Genomic DNA, 17,626 nt, shown 5'->3' with positions numbered 1-17,626 from the left:
CGTAAGAATGGTTACAGGAATTGAGTATGTCTAGTCTAATGAAAAGAACTAGGGTGACATGATAGTTTTTCCAATATTTGAGGGGTTGTCAAAAAGATTAAGCACCTGAAGGTAGGACAATTTGCTGACAATGAGAATAATTAATCAGTGAAAGGGCTTGTCTCCAGTAGTTGAGGTTGCTCCATCACTGGAGCTTTTTAAGAACAGATTGGACAGCCATTTCTCCAAAACTTTATAGGGTTTCCTGTTTAAGCAGGGGCTTGGACTAGAAGACCCCCCAAGATCCCTTTCAGCTCCGTCCTTCTGTTATTCTGACTTGAGTTCTAGTCTAGGCTTGGCCATGGAAGCCCACTAGGTGTCTTGGGGCATGTAAGTAAGTCATGTCGGTTTTAGACAGAACAAAACAAAACATGATTTCAAAAAAGCAACTATATCTGACTGCAATATAGGAAGAGTTTAAACCTATTTTCTACCAACTGGCATTTTAACTTTTCAATTGTTTTAATGAAGAAAATAGTTACTTTGGAAGCAACTTGCTTTGTGGGACTTATTTAGAATTTAAGGATGTCACTATTGTCATTTATTCACCATTTTGGAAAGAAATATTTGACCCTCTCTGTTTAGGCTAACAATTTGCTTTTTAATAATAAAATACCAAGAATCCCATGACAACTTAAACAAATGTTGTCTGATTTTAGCCTTTAATCTGCAACAATGTGTTTTTGTTGAAGTAAACTGACTATACATCTCTTGTAAAATTATTCGAATGACAAGTGCTTGCACCGGTCTGATCAATATTTCAAAGAGACTGTAAATCTGAATTTCCAGAGGCAGGGATAGAAAGGAGTAGTGAGTCATCCTTCTTACCTCCTTTGGGGTTACGTAGGCCTTTGGTGAGGGAAACAAATCACTTCATTGTGCTTGGCATCTTTGATCTTTATGTTTTATTGATTTTGTAATTTCATTGGTGTTGGATAATATCAGCTTTACCAGGGAAATCAGACAGGAAACATACCAGATGAGTTAATCTACTTTATCGTAAAGCTACATTAACCAAATCTTGCAGGTCTGAAAATACAATTCATCTGTTATAACCTGAGAACTTAGGGAGGAGGGTTCCTTTAGAGCCTCTTGCTCTGTTCACTATGCAGCTGCAGGCCGCAGCTCTTATTGGAAGGCTCTTCCCTAGGCAACCTCTCTTCACATGATCCTCCAAGGTGTCATACCATTATATGAGCATATACGTTCAAATAAATACTTTAACTTCTTTGATAGTTGTAAGCTGCTCAGTCATTGAGAGTTGGTGACCTACAAGTATAAGTAAATAATCATTTTATTTGTGTATAATCTCAAATTCATGCTGGTGAAAACAAGGAAGTCAAATCCCTCCTATTTTGACTTGCCAATCTTTTCTCTCTCTCCATGGCTTTTTCTTCTGATTTGGCCCTCTAAAATTTCTGGCTCCTTTCTTGGAGTTGGGCAAGTCATTGTAGAACTTATGGCAGGTTCATCACTCATGCTGTTTTCTGTAGTTCTCTTCTGCCCCAAACTCTCTTTGAACAATCCCTTGTATTTTACAAAAGTCAGAAGAATATTTGGACTGCTTCATATTCTGAAGTGAAGGTCTGATGGCTGCTGAAAAGTGTGATATTGGAGCTGGAACCACACTTGTAGCTGTAATTTGGGGTTTAGGGGATTTTGGCCTTTGGCCTGTTGGATGTGTTGGATGTGACTGACCAGAATGGGGCAGGGGGCACTCGGTTCCGCTGCCCTGTTCTGAATGATCCTTCGCTTAATTCAGGCTCCCTTTCCTCTTCTGCAGGATACAAACCACTCACTCTGCCTGAGCGACTTAAGCCTTATGTCCACAGATTCAGAACTGCGGGATAATTCAGATCCAGTAAGCATCTCTTGCCTTTGGTTATAATAGCCCAGTAGAGGGTGTCTGATATATGAGTAGCCTCTTGCCATCCCTTTGGAGGAGGACCTGTCCTCTCCAGTCAATGATACTTGTCTATCATGCTGCAGAAAGCAAGCTGGCTTATAGGATTTCCCCAGCAGAGTACTGCAAACAGCCTGCTCTTAGTTGTCTTACCTGGGCCTAGAGCCAGTGCTGGTGCTGAGCTTGGGCAGCAGATCCCTGAGCTGGGATGCCTTACGTCTACTTCCTTTATGTAGGCACGTGGACAAGACCTGAGTACGATCTCACCGGCAAGCATCTTTGAGTCAATGTTCCAGAGCCCAGAGCCTCCTCCACATCAGGAAGACTCTCAGCACACAGGTACAAGTTCACTTGGCAACATCATATTAGCAGTGATCTTCAGATCTGAACAAGCTGTCCAAGGCTCAAGAAGAGCTGGCTTGCCAGCCCCTCAGAGCCCAGTGCAGTTAAAGAAACTCCACCTGGGAATAGAAGGAGAGATTCCATGTGCTGTGTATGTAATGCTCTGATGAAGAAAGGTGTCCTTTGGGAGCAGTGAGGAATCTTTGGGCTTGACTGCCTGGAAGGAAAATATTGGCACAGGCTGACTGATATGGGATGTATCGGGGCCTGCCTTGCCAGAGCAGTGTAGGCACAGTAGTGTGTCCTCTCGGAAGGAAGCAGGGCAAAGTTTAAGAGTGGGGCACCTTTCCTGTGCAGCTGTGAGAGTATCCAGCTATGGCTTTCCTGGGTTCTATCAGGATCACCACCTCCCGGGCAGGCCTCAGGCTACAGATGGATTTGATGGTCCCGATGCTTGCTTGACAGATGCCTTGATGGGAGATTTTGGTGGTGATACTCAGCTAGCTCCAGCAGCCCAGCCAGCATCAGGAGAGACTGTGCCCTTATCTCTGCCACTTGTTCTCCAGCTTGGCATCTCTGAGCCTTCCCTCCAAGCACTGCCTCCTGCATCCACGGGTGCTCAGCCAGCAGCATACAGCACCCCTGCCACTCTCCTGCAGCCTCCAGAAGTGCCTCCTTCTAACAGTACACTTTTGGCAGCCAATCCCCAGGGCTTCCTGCACCACCTTCAGAGCTCTGCACAGCCCACGGGCGCTGGGCTTCCTGGAGTCTCAGAAGTCACCTCTGGACCAGCAGCTGCAGGTGCCCCTGAGGTCCTGCCCAGCAGAGTTCGGACTGTGCCTGTGGGAGGAGGCCCTGCGCTGCCCAGCAATCCCAGGGTTACCATTGCTCCTTCACAAAACCCAGCCATTTTTCAGTCCAGCATCATCATGGGAGAACAAAACCTCCAGTGGATTTTAAATGGTGCCACTGGAACACTGCAGAACCAAGAGCAAATGGTAAGTCCCAGAGGGGGGTTGTGTTGTCAGAGCTGTGCAGGATTACAAGAGCTCAGAGTATTCTGCAGTGGGGAGCTGCAACCTCTCTCCTCACGGGCTTAACCCCCCCCCCCCCTTTTTTTTTCTTTCCAAGCCACAGCCTCCTGTTGTAGAGAAGGTCTTCTTCACAACTGCTCTCCCTGTGGCTGGTGGTGCAGGTAAGCCACATTGCCTGAACTCCACGTTCTTTGACACACACACACACACACACACACACACACCCAAAGAAAAGCTGCTGCTGAGAGTGGCAGCGAGAATGCGGGGGGAGTGTCTGACCACTGGGCTCTGGTCTTCAGCCATGTGATTTGAGGCTCTCTGCATCTCCTTCCTGCGGGAAGCCCATTGTCTGGTAGGTGTCCTTCTTACTAATGCAAAACAGGAGGCTCCACTGTACACTCTGAGAGACGGAGGGGACATAAGGGGTTTCGCTAAGGAGCAAAGCTGTGGGTTGAAAGAGGATATTTATTTCCATGAACATGAAATTGATGCTGGATAATGCAAGATTCTGCCTTGGGAAGAGCTGCCGAGGTCAGGCTGTAGCCTGAGATGTCTAACCTCAGCAGCAGCTCCAAGCTTACAGAGCTACCTAATGGGAGGCGAAGTTGCTAGCTAAGCAGCAGTGATGGGCATGGAAAGAAGAGGTTTTTCTCTGAGCCTCACTTCATGGGCCATTCTCAGAGAAGCAGCCAGGGCCTCTCCACAGAGTGATCACTTTCTTTCTCTCCAGGGAGTCCAGTGCAGCAGATTGGCCTGAGTGTGCCTGTGATTATCATCAAACAGGAAGAGGTGTGCCAATGCCAGTGCGCCTGCCGAGACACAAGCAAGGACAAAGCCGGCAGCAAAGGCTGTTCCTCCCTCCTCTTGAAGACCTCGGGGAACCCACTGGCACCAGGGCCACAGGACTTCCCCAGGACGGTGGCCAGTACGTCCACTGTTACTGCTAGCTATTCGTCTGTGTTGCCTCCTGCTGGCCAGCAGAGCACCCTACTGGGCCACCCGCCTGGCTCCCAGAACCAGTCCCTAAGTGCCATGGAGGCCTCCCGCTTTCTTTCTCTCCAGACCTTGGAGACGGCCTCTCCTCTCGTTCCCCTTGAACCTCTCTTGCAAGGGGAAGAGGGACTCGCCTTGGGCAACAACTTCCCTTAGGGAAGCCCTGGAAAGCAGCAGCAGCAGCAGCAGAGATGGCTGAGGGCCAGCTGCCTCGGAGCGTGTCATGGGATCCCTTTCTGCCATGAGGAGACACAGCCATGCCAGCTCTGCCTCCTTCGTCATTTGGGCTCATAGCAATGTGGGCGTAGGAAGCAGGGGTGGGCAGGCTGGCTGCACCTTGCTTTCAGGAGGGTGGGACGGAGTGCTCCTAGGCCTGGGGCTGGTTCAGAGTAGGGGCCCTGTAAGCAGGGAGGGGAAAGAAGCCAATGTTTGTGTGAAAACCGGGAGACAGGGGTGGGGGGACCTCTCTTGGCAGCAGAAGCAGAGAGGCGTGGAGATGCCCTTCCCACAGCCGCCTCTGTCTCCTTGCTGTAAAAGGCAAATGGTGCGCATCACGATCAGATTTTGCACACGAGCAAAAGGGCTGCTGGCTCTTTCCTCAGCCCTTCTTGGCAACCAAGTGCACTGCCTGGGTGTTTACATGAATTCAGGGGCTAAAAGGATTTGCACTGTTCAGCTTTATCGGAATGACTATCTCGGCATAGAGCAGCTCTTGCTAGAAAATGTTCCTCTTAGATTGGCTGACTTTAGGGGGTTCAGGGAGGTGCTTAGGGGTCTCGGTGTTGGTCCAATGGAGCAACCCAGCTTGGTCTGGCAAAGCAGACTGTCCTTTCTCCAGCAGACTGTTGGGGTGCAGTGAGACAGGCGCCTTTCCTCTTAACTTACTCAGGGTAAAATCCCAGTGTAGAATGCCTGGAAGGTTTCGGGGAGTCGCCTTTCTAAAGTTTTGTACATGTTTTTATTTTGTCACATCCACTGTGTTTGGATTTTCTAGTAATCCTGTTTTGTTCCCAGGACAAAGGATCTTGGCTCAGAATGCCTGTCCAAGAGCTTTTCTCAAGCCGAGAGGCAGGTAGGGTGGTCAAAAAGCAGTGGCGGAAGAAGCAGGATCATTGTCGCTGTGATTAGGCTGTGGAGTGGAGGCGACTGCAAGCCCCCCTGCAGGTTCCTTCCTGCTGCTGCAAGAGGTGGACCGGCTGGCTGGTTGCTGTTCCTCTGGGAGTATCTGCAGTTCACTCTCTCCTAAGTTAAACAGACAAGACCCCCCTGAATCTCGCCCTGTGCCTGTCAGGATTGTGTAGTTAAGGTGGTTCTTGTTGGCCTTGGAGAGCTACTCTACTGTCAGTTGGGGTGGGGCTTAGACTAGCATGTCCCTGCATGGATTTTGTTCATGTTATAAGAGCATTCTCTTTGCTTGATGCTGCCTATTGGAAAGGTTGCCCCCCGCTCCCACCTTTGTGACTTTGGGAGCCAGCTGATCCTGTGGCTTTGCTTCTGGGCTGAGGGTTGAGTAACGTAATTGTACCAAGACTCCAGGGAGTAGAGTCCCCATAGACTTCATCTCAGCTGTGTACTGAGGGTAGGAACAGGTCATTAGAGCAGGGCAAGTGCTCAGTTTTGGGAAATGAATGTCATCTCTCAGACTTTTCAGCAGTGATGATACAGGCTGGGGAATTCTCTGGTTCATGAACATGGAAATGACTTAAGTTTTAGAAAAATCTGCTCTGAAGTCTAGTGGTTGCTGGCAGTTGCTTCTGCTATTTAAGTTTAGGTAAGGAAAATAGTTCACTGGGGCTGTTCTAGTTACACTTTACTCACTGGCCTCTGAAATGCACTTTAGTTCTCTTTCAGCTGGTGGCTGCGATGTCATTTGTAAATAACTGCTCACAGTCCTTGGGTATTTCTCTCCTTTTGTTCTGAGTAAAGTATGTGGTGTGCAAAGAAAGTACTTAACTTCAGTGCAATACATTTAGCTAGAAGTGTCCACATGCACTCTGTGAGTGTAGTTATATGTATCTATATGTGCGTGCATGCACACAAGTGTGTTTCTGTGGGATCGATGGAAGGGGCACAAAACCATCTCTGCCCTTTTCTGACATATGCATCTTTAAACAAATGTCCAGTCTATGCAAAACCTCCATTAGTAGCCTGAGCTGAAAGGACTCGGTCAGATAAGAATCTTTCCCGTTTTTGTCACTGCTTGGAGACCTTCCCAGCTTTGTCCTCCTCCTCACAAGGGAGGGAAGGACCAGGCTGCTCTTTGCTGATCATGAAGCTGTTCTGAAAACTATGCTTCTGCCCTCTGAGTGCCCTGCCACCACCCGCCTGCCTTATTTCCAACACACCAGGCGTTCCAAAATTTCAAGGTATCAACAAGAGACAAGTTAATCTTGGAAGAGATGGCAGTAACATTGGTGAGTTCTTATCTATTAAAGCATGGGAAATCTTGTTTGGAGCATCTATTGGCCCAGGAAGTAAATGCTATCTCCTATCATATCCTTTGCATTCGCTTCAGCAATCTAAAACTAGCATTTCCTGTTTTTAGCCAATATTTCCTGCTAGTGATGGCTGGTTTTTCAACTTCTGCATTGTTTATTGTTTCTGTTTTGGAGTTTGTTCTGCACTGAAAAATGCCAAGGAAACTGGATATATTTATATATGGTGTGTCTGTGTGTGTGTTTGTGGAAATGGGTGGAAATGGTATGTTATCCACACTGTGTTTTCAATAGTGTGCACGCTGGCCAAACCCAGTTTCTATGCAGTGGACACTTTCAAGTAAATGCATTATATTTTCCTTATCACTTGAGTGTTTTACCTTTTCTTCCCCACATAGAGTCTTCATCAGTAAAGTCCAGGGAAGAATGATTATTGTTGATGTTCTTATTTTGAAATGTTATTTGAAGTTTTTTTTTCTTTTGTTTTGCAGTGTTATTTCTACAAATATTAAATACTGGCTTAGATTTTATGGGCAAAAAACAAAGCACCATTCTATCTAGCCACAGTCAGAATTTAGGGGTGGAGCTAGATGTGGGACTCTACTGAATATCAGAAAACAGCGTAAGCTTCTCTTCCGCTTTTGGACTAGTCCAATTTAGGATTAAGGCATACCAGGAAATAGATATTTCCCATTGTTCCGACCATGAAAGTTTCAAATGCATCTTTTCCTGTTGGGCAGAAAAACATCAACTTGTGCAAGATGGAGGGAGAGAAAACGCTTCAGTTGAAGAGAAGTGGTTTCCTTCCTTTTTTTTCAGAAGGCACTTTTCCACAAAGAACAATTGATTGCTTCCTAAAGTAAGGAGCCTGGAGATTCCAAAGGTTCTCAGAGATCATTTTTGAAAGTGCCTTCCTGGGTCCCCTTCACTTTTGGACTGTGATCTAAATCTTCATGATCAGACTCTGGCTGGGTTTCATGAAAGGTTTAGCCAGTTTATGAAAGGCTTAACCATTGCAATGCACAACTGCTACAGTTTGGTTAGTCTTAAGTTTTGTAATTGATCAGCCTATTGTGTTAATTCATGATTCGAGGTGGTCTGTGAATTGGGTGAAATATCAGGTTATGCATGTTGTGGGAACCCTGCCTCCGTATTGCCATGGCTAAACTCCACAACCTCAGAGGTGGGGAGAATTTGAAGTAACCTGTTTCTCTCAGGAGTACCTATATTATGTTTAAGCACATTTAGTTTAACTTTGAAACCTGGGATCAAATGTCTGTCCATTGAGTGATGTGAAGATGCTCACTATAGGTACAGTACTTCCAAAGGAAGAGCTTTCCAAACACCAGAAGAATAAACAAAGTTGTATTTTTGAAGAATGTAAAATGTGAAATAGGGTTTGCTACCTGCTCCCGTTTGTATAAAATTACTATTGTACTTTGAAATATCTGCAAGGAATTACAAAATAATTTTTAATTGAAGGCAATATTAGTAGCAATTAAATATTAAATGCTTATTTAAATGTGGTGCCTATAGGTTTCTTTCTTCAATAAATGAAGCATTGGGGGAGAAGGTACATGCCAGTTCCCGTGCCATTCACTTAGATGGCAGAAAGTGTGCTGAGCCATTCTGTGGGCCTCCAGTCAACAAGTGGGGGAGCAGAGCATTGACATGGACTAAGGGAGTTGGACTAAGAAACAGCTAAAGTTGGAACGCCTTTTGCCTCTGCTTGAACAGGGAGCAGCAGGATATCCTGATTCGTTACCTGTTCCCTCCAGGGTGCCATTGTGGGAGCTAGTTTAAACTGCTTAAGTATCCCCTCTGGACCAGAACATAAAAAGCAGCAGCTTAATAGAATCATAAGAGCTGCAAGGGATCTTGGAGGTCTTCTAGTCCAACCCCCTGCTCAAGGCAGGAGATCCTATACCACCCGTCAATATTTTCTTGAAAACCTAGCAATGGAGCATCCACAACCCCAAAAGGCAAGCCTCAAGGCCCCTGATCATCTTCACTGCACACTTCACTGCACTTTCTAGGGCCTCAGCATCTTTTTTGTATGGTGGTTACCAGAGTTGGCCTTGGTATTCCAAGTGTGGCTTCACTAGTGAAGCCTCACTAGCTTTATACTATCCCTCTGCTGATACACCCTAGGACTGCATTGGCTTTTTTGGTGGCTGCATTGGCTTTTTTGCTGGCTCATAAGTGATAGTCTATATCCCCTTCAGTTATTACTGTTGAGCCTGATACCACCTATTCTACACCTGTGCATTTGGTTTTTCCTGCCTACGTGCAGAACTTTGAGTTTAAGTAAGCCATTGGCCACTGAGCTGCATCTTGTTGTCTAGGGCCCAAAGCTCAAGTTTGTCAAAATCCTTCTGAATTTTGAGTCTATCTTCCTTAAAGCTTAAAGGAGATAAAATAGAAATCCAGCATTTGCACTCAAGCTTCTTGCAAGGCTGCATGAAGCTCCCATCCCAGCTTCTCTCTCCCAATCTTCCTGTGGTTGCCACCTTTCCTCCCAAATAGAACACTGTACTTTGACCTACAGATGAACATAGGAATTCTATATAGAACAGAGGTATCCAATTCAAGGCCAAATCCGCCCTGTGAGGTGGTTAGATCCGGCCCGTGGGTCTGCCCTGGAAACATCAAAGGACCAGCCCGGACACCTTGGCCCGGCCCAGGCCAACTGAGTGTTGATCTGCTACTGGGCGGCCATCCAGGCCAGGCTTAGATCCGTGATAGCACCTCAGCTCCACCCCTGGGCATGCACAGAGGCGGTGAGCGTGCGGGGCCTGGTATCCCTGGGGACTGCTCAGTGCTTCCTTCACCCAGGACGCCAGCCCTCACGCTTGGAGCCTCCTCTTCCCATGCCCAGGGGGCAGGGCCAAGTCAGCCCTGCGGATCTAAGGCTGGCTGCAGTCCAGGTTGCTGATCACGTGCCCACACCAGCGTCTCCATGCCCCCTCAACTGGTCTTTAACTGGGGCCACCCCACCCCCACGTGGGAGAGCCATGCTGCCAATCTCTCCCCCTCCCCTCGTCCCTACATGAGCATGGAAGAAGATGAGAAGGGGTGGGGGGAGCATGAGACCCCTGGGGCTTCTGCCTGCCAGCGCGCGGTGGGTGGTATGAGATTGCACAAGCTCTGAAGGGACGTAGAAGGCGGATGGCGGCTTCTGGCATTGCTGTGGGGGGGGGGGAGGTGACATTGGGGAAGAAAAGATCTGGAGAGAAGCTGGGATGGGCACCTCTTGCAGGGGACTGAGGCTGAGAGAAACAAGCAGCTTTCCTTGGCTGGCATTTGGCAGCCTTCTGTCACGGGTTTGTGTGTGTGTGTGCGTACAGGGGCGGGGGAAGGTGTCTCCTTGCAGCCCCACGCCCTCAACAGAGACCTGCCGATAGGAGGCTGCAAGTTAATGACAGCTATTTTTTTTTGCCATGCTTGTTTCTTTTTCTCAATCCCCAGCTCCGTGGAAGGCTGCAAGAAGCTCCCATCCCAGCTTCTCTCTCCCAATCTTCCTCTCCAACGTCACAGCACTGGGCTGCAAGGGAGACACAAACAAACACATACAAGTCTGGGAGAAGTGTGCTGAAAACCAAGATGAGGCAACAATGGGGGAGCGGTCAAAATGGGAAACCTCTGCTGGGACCCTCTGGCAGTTTACAAAAAAGAAGAGAGGAAACTTGGTTGGAGATGCCCCATTTCAAAGGAGAAAGCAATTTTGTGCTCTGTTTTGTCGCAGACAGAACTTTGTTGCCAATCCAAGTTAACATTGGTATTCTTGAACTGTGAGCTCTAAGGAACATATCCCCTCCATGTGTGTTACAAACAGCCATTTCCAATGGGGAAAACAGGACAAAACTTTGCTATATTTTCAGTCTCAATTAGACCACGGCAGGCTCTCTACTGGAGAGCCCTTTTAAGGATGAAGTATTAATAGAAAAGTAACTAACTTACCTCTGTTCCTAAACACTAAAACTGTTGCACATAAAAAAATGGAGGACTATGATCAACTGTCACAGCCACCGTTTTGACAGCTTGCTGTTGTCTTGTGGACTCTCCCACTAAATGCAAGCATGGGATAAACAGAGCCTGGTTTGTTCTCAGTCTTTGGCCACAAATTACTAGCAAAAGTGACATTTGATCACAAGGCAAGGAGGCATTGAGAAATGTGTCTCCTTTTGCATTTGAGCATCCAAAAAGGGGCAGGAAAGAAAAAAGAAAAAGGGGGAAAGCAGTGAAGGGAAAACAAGGAAAGAGGGGAAGAAAGGAAAATGAAAAGGAAAGCAAAGAGAAAAGGGGAAAAAGAAGGAAGATCATAATGAGGGAGTCAGATTCTGAGGAAAGTCCTGCCTTAGCATTTGGCCACCAGCAGCCCTGCTGCCCTTTCGCCATCCCCTTGTCTGCTCTTCCTGACCTCTCCTAGTGGTCTCCCATCTTACTGCTCAGGATGCTTTGCTTACAAAGCCGGGTCTCCTTACATGGAAACGGACCCACACTTTGCCCTTCCACGCACACCATGATGAACCTGCCCAAGGAGAGCGAGCATAGCGACAGCAGCCTTGAGGAGTGGGGAAGCGCAGCCGGGCGCCCCCTCAGGGAAACGGGGCTGGGCTGTGGTGTCCCAGTGCCCCGGGAGCCAAGGGCCGGGCTGGCTGCTTGTCCCCCACTGCCCAGGCGGCCTCCGTATATGGCCCGAGAGGGACGGCGAGGCTCCCCTGGACGCAGCGGTTTAACCACCGGTTCTGTGAGCGGACGCTTCCATGGTCTCCAGCAGTCTCTTTCAAAGCGTTCGGTCTGTAACTGCGGCTCCCTGATCTGCGTAGAAGTTTCCCACCCAAGCAAAGACGTGCCCCGGGATTCCCGTTCTTTCTGAATGCTCGACAGACTCGGCGCAACGAGGGGCTTTTCTACCCTCGAGGACAGGCACGGCGACCGCCTTTTGCGCGCTCTCTGGCTTCCTCAATGACCCAGTATTGGGATTACCCCTCAGCAGCATTGCAGCGACGGAGGAGTGGAACTGATGTACGGTAGCTTTCTGAAGAAGCACGAAGGACGGGAGACGTTGCCCAGCAAGCAAGGCAGTTGGACTCCTTGCGGTTCCCCGCCCGGTGAAAAATAGGAACTCGACGGCGCCTTACTAGGGCATCGCCTCTTCCGGGACGCGGGAGGCTGGCGTGGGGCCGCTCGGGCCATGCCTCTCGGTGGCGGGGCGGGGCGGGGCGGAGCGCCGGAAGTGCGTACCTGGCGCCGAAAGAGCTGCGGATGCCGGTCGCCTTGGGGCGGTGCGGGCTGCGGGGCATGCTGGCGGGCCCGATGGCGCGGGGGCGGCTGCTCCCTGCCTGCGCGGGAGCTGAGCGGCGCGTTTGCCTGGTCGAGGGCACGGGCCAGGCGGCGCGGTCGGCGGTGGCGGCTCTACGCGAGGGCGGGCTGGTGGCGGTACCCACCGACACGGTCTACGGCGTGGCCTGCTTGGTGCAGAACTCCGCGGCCGTCGAGGCCCTGTACCGGCTGAAGGGGCGCCCCGCTGGTAAGCCGTTGGCCATCTGCCTGGGCGACGTCGAGCAGGTGCACAGGTGCGCGGGCCGGGAGCGGCGGGAGGGCCGGGGAGGGCCGAGGAGGCCGGCCAGCCGCTGAGCCCTCTTCGCCCACAGGTACTGCCGCGTCCCGGTGCCCGAGGAGCTGCTGCGAGATCTCCTGCCCGGTCCCGTGACGCTGGTGCTGCCGCGCTCGGACGCCCTCAACGCCGACCTGAACCCCTTCACGCCGGTGAGCGGCGGCGGCGGCGGGCGGATTGCGCTCTTGGAGCTGGGCGGTGGCCCCCACACACCGCCCGCCGCCGAGGTCGATTGGGCACCTCCCTTCAGCAGCGCGCCTCTCTCTTCCCCTCCTCCAGCTGGTGGGCGTCCGTGTCCCTGATCATCACTTCGTCCGGGAGCTGGCCAGGGCCTGTGGCGGTGCTCTGGCTTTAACCAGCGCCAACATCAGCGAGAGGGCGAGCAGCATCACCGTTATGGTAAGACCGGCTCTGGCCCTGACCTCGCAGCATGTTTGGAGCTACTCCTGGGCCTGTTTCAGGAAAGCCTTAAATTAGGGCACCCCTTTTATAGAAGAGTGCTTGCTTGTGAGAAGTTTGCTTGAGGTCATCTGGAACTCGCCATCCTTGTGGTTCTTTGCTCTGTACCTTCTTGCTCATTGATTGATTTAATGCATGGGAAAACAGCTATGAAAACAAGCTGCCGCCAATGCAATAATCACAGTATACAGCAATAATTAATACAATATTTTTGGCACTGGGAGCTCTACAACATTCAAGCCCCAAAGGAGCCATGTTTTTCTTCACTTGCCTGAGACCAGGAGGAAAGGTGCCCATCCATTGCACATCTCAAATGGGATGTTTAGCAGACATTCTCTGTTTTTGGATTGGGCAGGCACAGTTTCAATCTTTTGCTTAGACCAGAATCCTGCCTCCCTTTCCCATGCTTCTGTTTCCCAACCCACCCACCCACTTTCCCTACAATATTTCCTGCGAAGTGTACTAAGCAGGTTCTAGGAACTAATTTCTTATGTATCTTTTATTCAGGAATTCCAGGAGCTTTGGCCTCATCTTTCACTGGTCATCGATGGGGGTCCAACTGGGGATGCCCTCAGTCCCGAGTGTCGTCTAGGCTCAACTGTGGTTGACCTCTCCATCCCTGGAAAATACAAGGTTATTCGACCAGGATGGTAAACCACCCATTATTTTAGGGTTAAGTAGCTTGTGTGAGTTATACTTGCTTCTTATGAAGGGGAACCATTTTTGTGGTCCAAAAGAGTTGATGATTCAAAATAGATGCACTTAAGCAGGCTTCTCCTTTCTACACATGACTTGTGGATTGGGGAAACCCACATTATTGTACTGACTGTGATTGTTCTCATTGCATTCTAAAATATTACAGCAGGAATACCCCGCCTCTATTTTGTAGTTATATCTTCTTTTTTTTTTCCAGTGCACTTACTCAAACTGTTGAAATCCTGGCATCCAAGTATGGATTAAGGGCTGAGGAGTCTGGATGCTGAAATATTGGACCTTAGGGACACTGAAGTGCTATCTACCAGTCTTTTCCCAGCCAAGAAAGTAAACTGTTTATATGACCATTATGATTGCAAAGGGACTGTCCTTAGGTGACATCCTGGATGCTGTAACTTTGAGGACTGTGGCTAAATGACTGAATTTCCTTTAAGACCTAAAATTGCAGCTATTTCTGGTTGCCTGAAATATTTCTGTCATCTGGTTTGTCACACAGACTAAATAACTTTTTTCTACTTTTTCCTACTCTGTCTAAAGAAGCAAGCTTATGTGATCCTGCAAGGAAATTTGGAATAATTCAGTTGGGAACACATTGTATAATGTGGGAGTGTGGAATGCAGAGGGTTGAATATAGGACTAAATAAATGAGTGAGGCCTCGGGTTGACCCTTCTCATACCCTAACAAGGGTCTTCAAACTTGGCAAGTTTAAGACTTGTGGACTTCAACTCCCAGAATTCCTGAGCTAACATGACTGGGGGAATTCCGGAAGTCTTAAGCTGTCTTAAGCTGTCAAGTTTGAAGCTGTCAGGTTTGAAGCTGTCAAGTTTGAAGTCTTAAGCTGTCAAGTCTTAAGCTGTCAAGTTTGAAGACCCCTACACTAACAGTAGGACCAATGTCATTAAATGAAAACTATGCAATTTATGTGGCATTTTTTTCTATAACAACAGGATCTAGGTAGGGTTGAACCCAATTATTGCATGGATAGGAAGACCATCAAAAATAGCAAGGCAATAAAATAGTTCGGAAAATCAGAAAAACGCTTTGGGAAAAGTCAATGGCAGATTTTCTGCCAAGATAAGAATGTGGACAATTCAAAAAGATTTTCAAGTTGGGATTGACCTTGAATGGCTTGTTACAGAAAAACTTTAAACTGCTGAATGAAAATAATTTTCTCAGACAGCATAACAGTTACTGCAGAGAAAATAAATTTGTCTTAACTGGGCGATGGGTTTTTGCCATGTCTTTATCCCCCAGAATTGTTGATGGGGGCAAGTGCATACTATTCCATGTGCTCTGAAAATAACATCTAAAATGGAAATAAAGGCTTCTATTAATTTTATTTACATCTGCAATTTATTTATAAAGTTAGTTCCTGTTTAGAGTCCCAAGAACTACAAATTTACATTGCCCTGCAGCTTCCTCACTGAAGGTTCTGGAACGCCTAAAGGGCTGCAGATCTAACAGGAAAACTCTTTTTCAGTCCGAAAAGAATAGAGAGGAGCAGTTGGTCAATCCAGCTCAGCAGAAGGCGGCAGGGGGACTGGTGCTCCCCGAGGAGAGATTTGGCGGAGAGAGCTGCTTGTGACGGGAAGTAGCCCAGGAGGCTCTCCGCTCCCATCAAGGCGTCCATCCCCTTTAGATAGGTGGGTCGGGCGTCTCTTGGGCTTAAACGGCTGCCGGCCAGCCTCTGACCCGGAAGAAAAGGACGCGCCAGTCGCAGGGAGTGAGGGAGAAAAAAAGGCGACCGGAAGAAGCGGAAGGAAATGCAATCTAGAGACGCGCGCCCTGTCCTTCCCCAATCGGCGGGCCGGGCCTACGCCGAAGAGGATGCTGATGGCGGCGGAGGAGGAGGTGCGGCGGCGCGGCGTCCTCCAGTCGGGGATGCGCGTCCTCCGTGAGCAGCATCGGGGCTGGCGGGACATGCTGGCCACCTGCCTGCCGCTGCTGCGGGCCCTGGGCAACGTGGCTCGGCAGGCGGAGGCGGCGCGGAGGGTATCCTTCGGAGAGACGCCGCTGCGGGCCTTCGCGCGCCTGCCGGAGCAGCTGCGACTGAAGCAGTGGGCGGCCATAGAGGCGGTGCTGGCGGAGCTGCGCCGGGAGAAGCTGTAAGGGCTGCCGCCGCCGCCGCCGCCCCCCCACCTCCCTCTCCCTGCTGGGCCTAGGCCGCCGCCTCCCTCCGCTCCATTTCTCTTGGCAGGCCGGCGCTGCGGGAGGCTCGGGATGCCATCGGCGCGCGCCTGGTGCGGCTGCTGGCGCTCGAGGGGCCCCGCGAGCCCTTCCCGTCCTGGGCCGGGCTGCTGGCCGGGCTGCTGGACGCCGAGGCGCTCTACCACACCGTGTATCCTTCGGCGCGCGGGGAAGGGCGGGCGGAGGTGGCCGGGCGGCCGCTGAGCCCTCCTTAACTGGCCTGGCCCAGGTACTTGGAAGCGCAGCTGCTGTTGCTCTCGCTGAGCTACCGAGACTTGGCGGGGTTGCAGGCGGCCCCTCAGGCCTGGGAGCGGATAATGCAGCACGGGTACCGGAGAGACCGCCTGGAAGGTAGCTGCCCGACGGGGGCCTTTCCTGCGATGCCGTTGTGGGAGGGCCAGAAAGCTCTGGGGCGGCTGGCATCCTCCCTTGGAGGGGGAGGGCTTAGGGGCCCGGGAGCACCTTGGCTCACTTTGGGCGTATCCCTCCCTCCCCAGCATGGTTCTGGGGAGGAACGGGAGGAAGGATGCTGCGGCCTGTGAAACCAAGGAGCCGTGGCCGATGTTTGACCCAAAGCATTTTTTCTTCTTTTGCCTAGAAACGTTGCTGAAAGCCACCTTCTTTCTGGAGGACACCGCCACTGACACATGAGAGCCCAAAGCAGCAGCAGCGGCTTGTTTGCTCCCCCCTCACCCCAGTGGAGGATTCTTCCAGGCCAGCCCTGCTATCTGAAGGCTCCTGGACTTGGAGTCTGCCCTGCAGGATTGAGTGACTTTTGCAGCTCAGACTTAAATTTCCACCCTGGAGCCTCTTTTCCAATCTGGAGCCCAGTTCTTGGAGGCACCTCAACCTCACTGTAAATAAAAATGATTTCCTGTCCTCAAGGTGTCCACGTTCTCTTTTAGAGCAGCAGGCAGGGCAAGGTCTAGTTTTGCCAAAAGGAGAAGACCGCAGATGTGCTGGGTTCTCTTCCAGGAATTCTGTGACGAGGAGGAGTCCATTGTTGTAGCTCATTACTCCGTTTGCTGCTCAGGGTAGAGCTGCTTTTGTACAGGAGAAAAAGTAGTTGCCATTTCCTATACCTTGCAAAGATGCAGCTGGGCTCGTGGGCTAAGCATAGTTTACAGCATTGGTTCCCAAACTTTTTCAGTTCACCACCCCCTTGGTGCTACAAACTCATCCTTGGTGCCCCCCACCCAGGGGTGGGATTTAAATTTCTGTGGGTGTGGCCTAATTTTGGGGTGTGGCTTGCTGGTCACGTGACTGGGTAGGTGTGGTTTGATGGTCGTGTGACTGGGAGGGCGTGGCCAGGTGTCTGGCAAACCAAATACAAGTGGTCCTCACTTAATGGCCGGTTGTTTAGCAAGTGTTCTAATTTATGACTGGTCTCCCCAGAGCTACTTGACCTGTTTTTGGAGTTTTGACAGCCATGCACATACATACACACACACTCCCTTCTAACCCTGCTGGAGCAGGTCATTGGACTAGAATCGGCAAAGCATCTCTGATTAGATTCTAGTAGTGAATAAAACCTAATCAAAGATGCTTTGCTGATTCTTGTTGATTTGTTTTATTTTTATTTCTTTATTTTATGTTGCTGAATTGCATTGACATGTGTGTCCCTTCTTGTGCACAACCCAGAAGCTTTTGTGATTCTTTGCAGCAAAAATTACTGACTTCTGGCTTTGCTCAACTTTTCAAACGTGCCACCACTGCCACGTTTTAGGTGCCAGCCCCACAGGTCCACCCCATTGAACCCACTGCACCGGAGGGACTTGCCCAAGCAAGTCCGAATGAAGCAGTGCACCAAGTCAATGGGGTGGGCCTGAAAAGAGAGAGAGAAAAGAAAGAGATAAGGGAAAGAAAGAAAAAGGGACAGATGAGGAAAGGGGGATGGAA

At 49.9% G+C, this 17,626-nt stretch overlaps 3 protein-coding genes across 5 annotated transcripts in view; all 3 read left to right on the top strand.

The window, feature by feature from the left end:
• The window catches only part of MTF1 (metal regulatory transcription factor 1), a 30,388-nt gene extending 22,120 nt beyond the window's left edge, over positions 1-8,268 (top strand). Inside the window, exons 7-11 of one of the 3 annotated variants that reach the window (XM_087939452.1) lie at positions 1,823-1,900; positions 2,179-2,281; positions 2,984-3,282; positions 3,416-3,479; positions 4,049-8,268. In XM_087939452.1, coding sequence (XP_087795578.1) covers positions 1,823-1,900; positions 2,179-2,281; positions 2,984-3,282; positions 3,416-3,479; positions 4,049-4,467 — 963 coding nt within the window. In that variant the 3' untranslated portion in view covers positions 4,468-8,268. Of the gene's footprint in view, positions 1-1,822; positions 1,901-2,178; positions 2,282-2,749; positions 3,283-3,415; positions 3,480-4,048 lie in introns of all 3 variants that reach the window. The other 2 variants (XM_026702791.2, XM_026702793.2) reach the window with 2 other exon arrangements.
• Positions 8,269-11,995: 3,727 nt separating this feature from the next.
• On the top strand, positions 11,996-14,195 carry YRDC (yrdC N6-threonylcarbamoyltransferase domain containing). Its single transcript, XM_026702795.2, has 5 exons — positions 11,996-12,325; positions 12,404-12,518; positions 12,646-12,765; positions 13,333-13,475; positions 13,739-14,195. The coding sequence occupies exons 1-5, from the start codon at positions 12,015-12,017 to the stop codon at positions 13,806-13,808; spliced, it is 759 nt and encodes a 252-aa protein (XP_026558580.1). The 5' UTR covers positions 11,996-12,014; the 3' UTR covers positions 13,809-14,195.
• Positions 14,196-15,087: 892 nt separating this feature from the next.
• On the top strand, positions 15,088-16,606 carry AIRIM (AFG2 interacting ribosome maturation factor). The gene is made up of 4 exons (XM_026702796.2): positions 15,088-15,645; positions 15,738-15,878; positions 15,957-16,078; positions 16,326-16,606. Exons 1-4 carry the CDS (start codon positions 15,368-15,370, stop codon positions 16,376-16,378), a joined length of 594 nt encoding a protein of 197 aa, XP_026558581.1. The 5' UTR covers positions 15,088-15,367; the 3' UTR covers positions 16,379-16,606.
• The last annotated feature ends 1,020 nt before the right edge of the window (positions 16,607-17,626 follow it).

Source organism: Pseudonaja textilis, chromosome 10, assembly GCF_049901715.1.
Source record: "Pseudonaja textilis isolate UNSWEBS1 chromosome 10, rPseTex1.2, whole genome shotgun sequence".
NCBI lineage: Eukaryota > Metazoa > Chordata > Lepidosauria > Squamata > Elapidae > Pseudonaja > Pseudonaja textilis.
This window is presented reverse-complemented; position numbering and strand designations above follow the sequence as displayed.

Bases quoted from the DNA above. Each gene is read 5' to 3' on its own strand.
- YRDC (XM_026702795.2), top strand. From the start codon at position 12,015: ATGCCGGTCGCCTTGGGGCGGTGCGGGCTGCGGGGCATGCTGGCGGGC. The intron at 12,519-12,645 runs GTGAGCGGCGGC...CCCCTCCTCCAG, and splicing joins ACCTGAACCCCTTCACGCCG to CTGGTGGGCGTCCGTGTCCC. The intron at 13,476-13,738 runs GTAAACCACCCA...TTTTTTTTCCAG, and splicing joins AAGGTTATTCGACCAGGATG to TGCACTTACTCAAACTGTTG.
- AIRIM (XM_026702796.2), top strand. From the start codon at position 15,368: ATGCTGATGGCGGCGGAGGAGGAGGTGCGGCGGCGCGGCGTCCTCCAG. The intron at 15,646-15,737 runs GTAAGGGCTGCC...TTCTCTTGGCAG, and splicing joins GAGCTGCGCCGGGAGAAGCT to GCCGGCGCTGCGGGAGGCTC. The intron at 16,079-16,325 runs GTAGCTGCCCGA...TCTTTTGCCTAG, and splicing joins CCGGAGAGACCGCCTGGAAG to AAACGTTGCTGAAAGCCACC.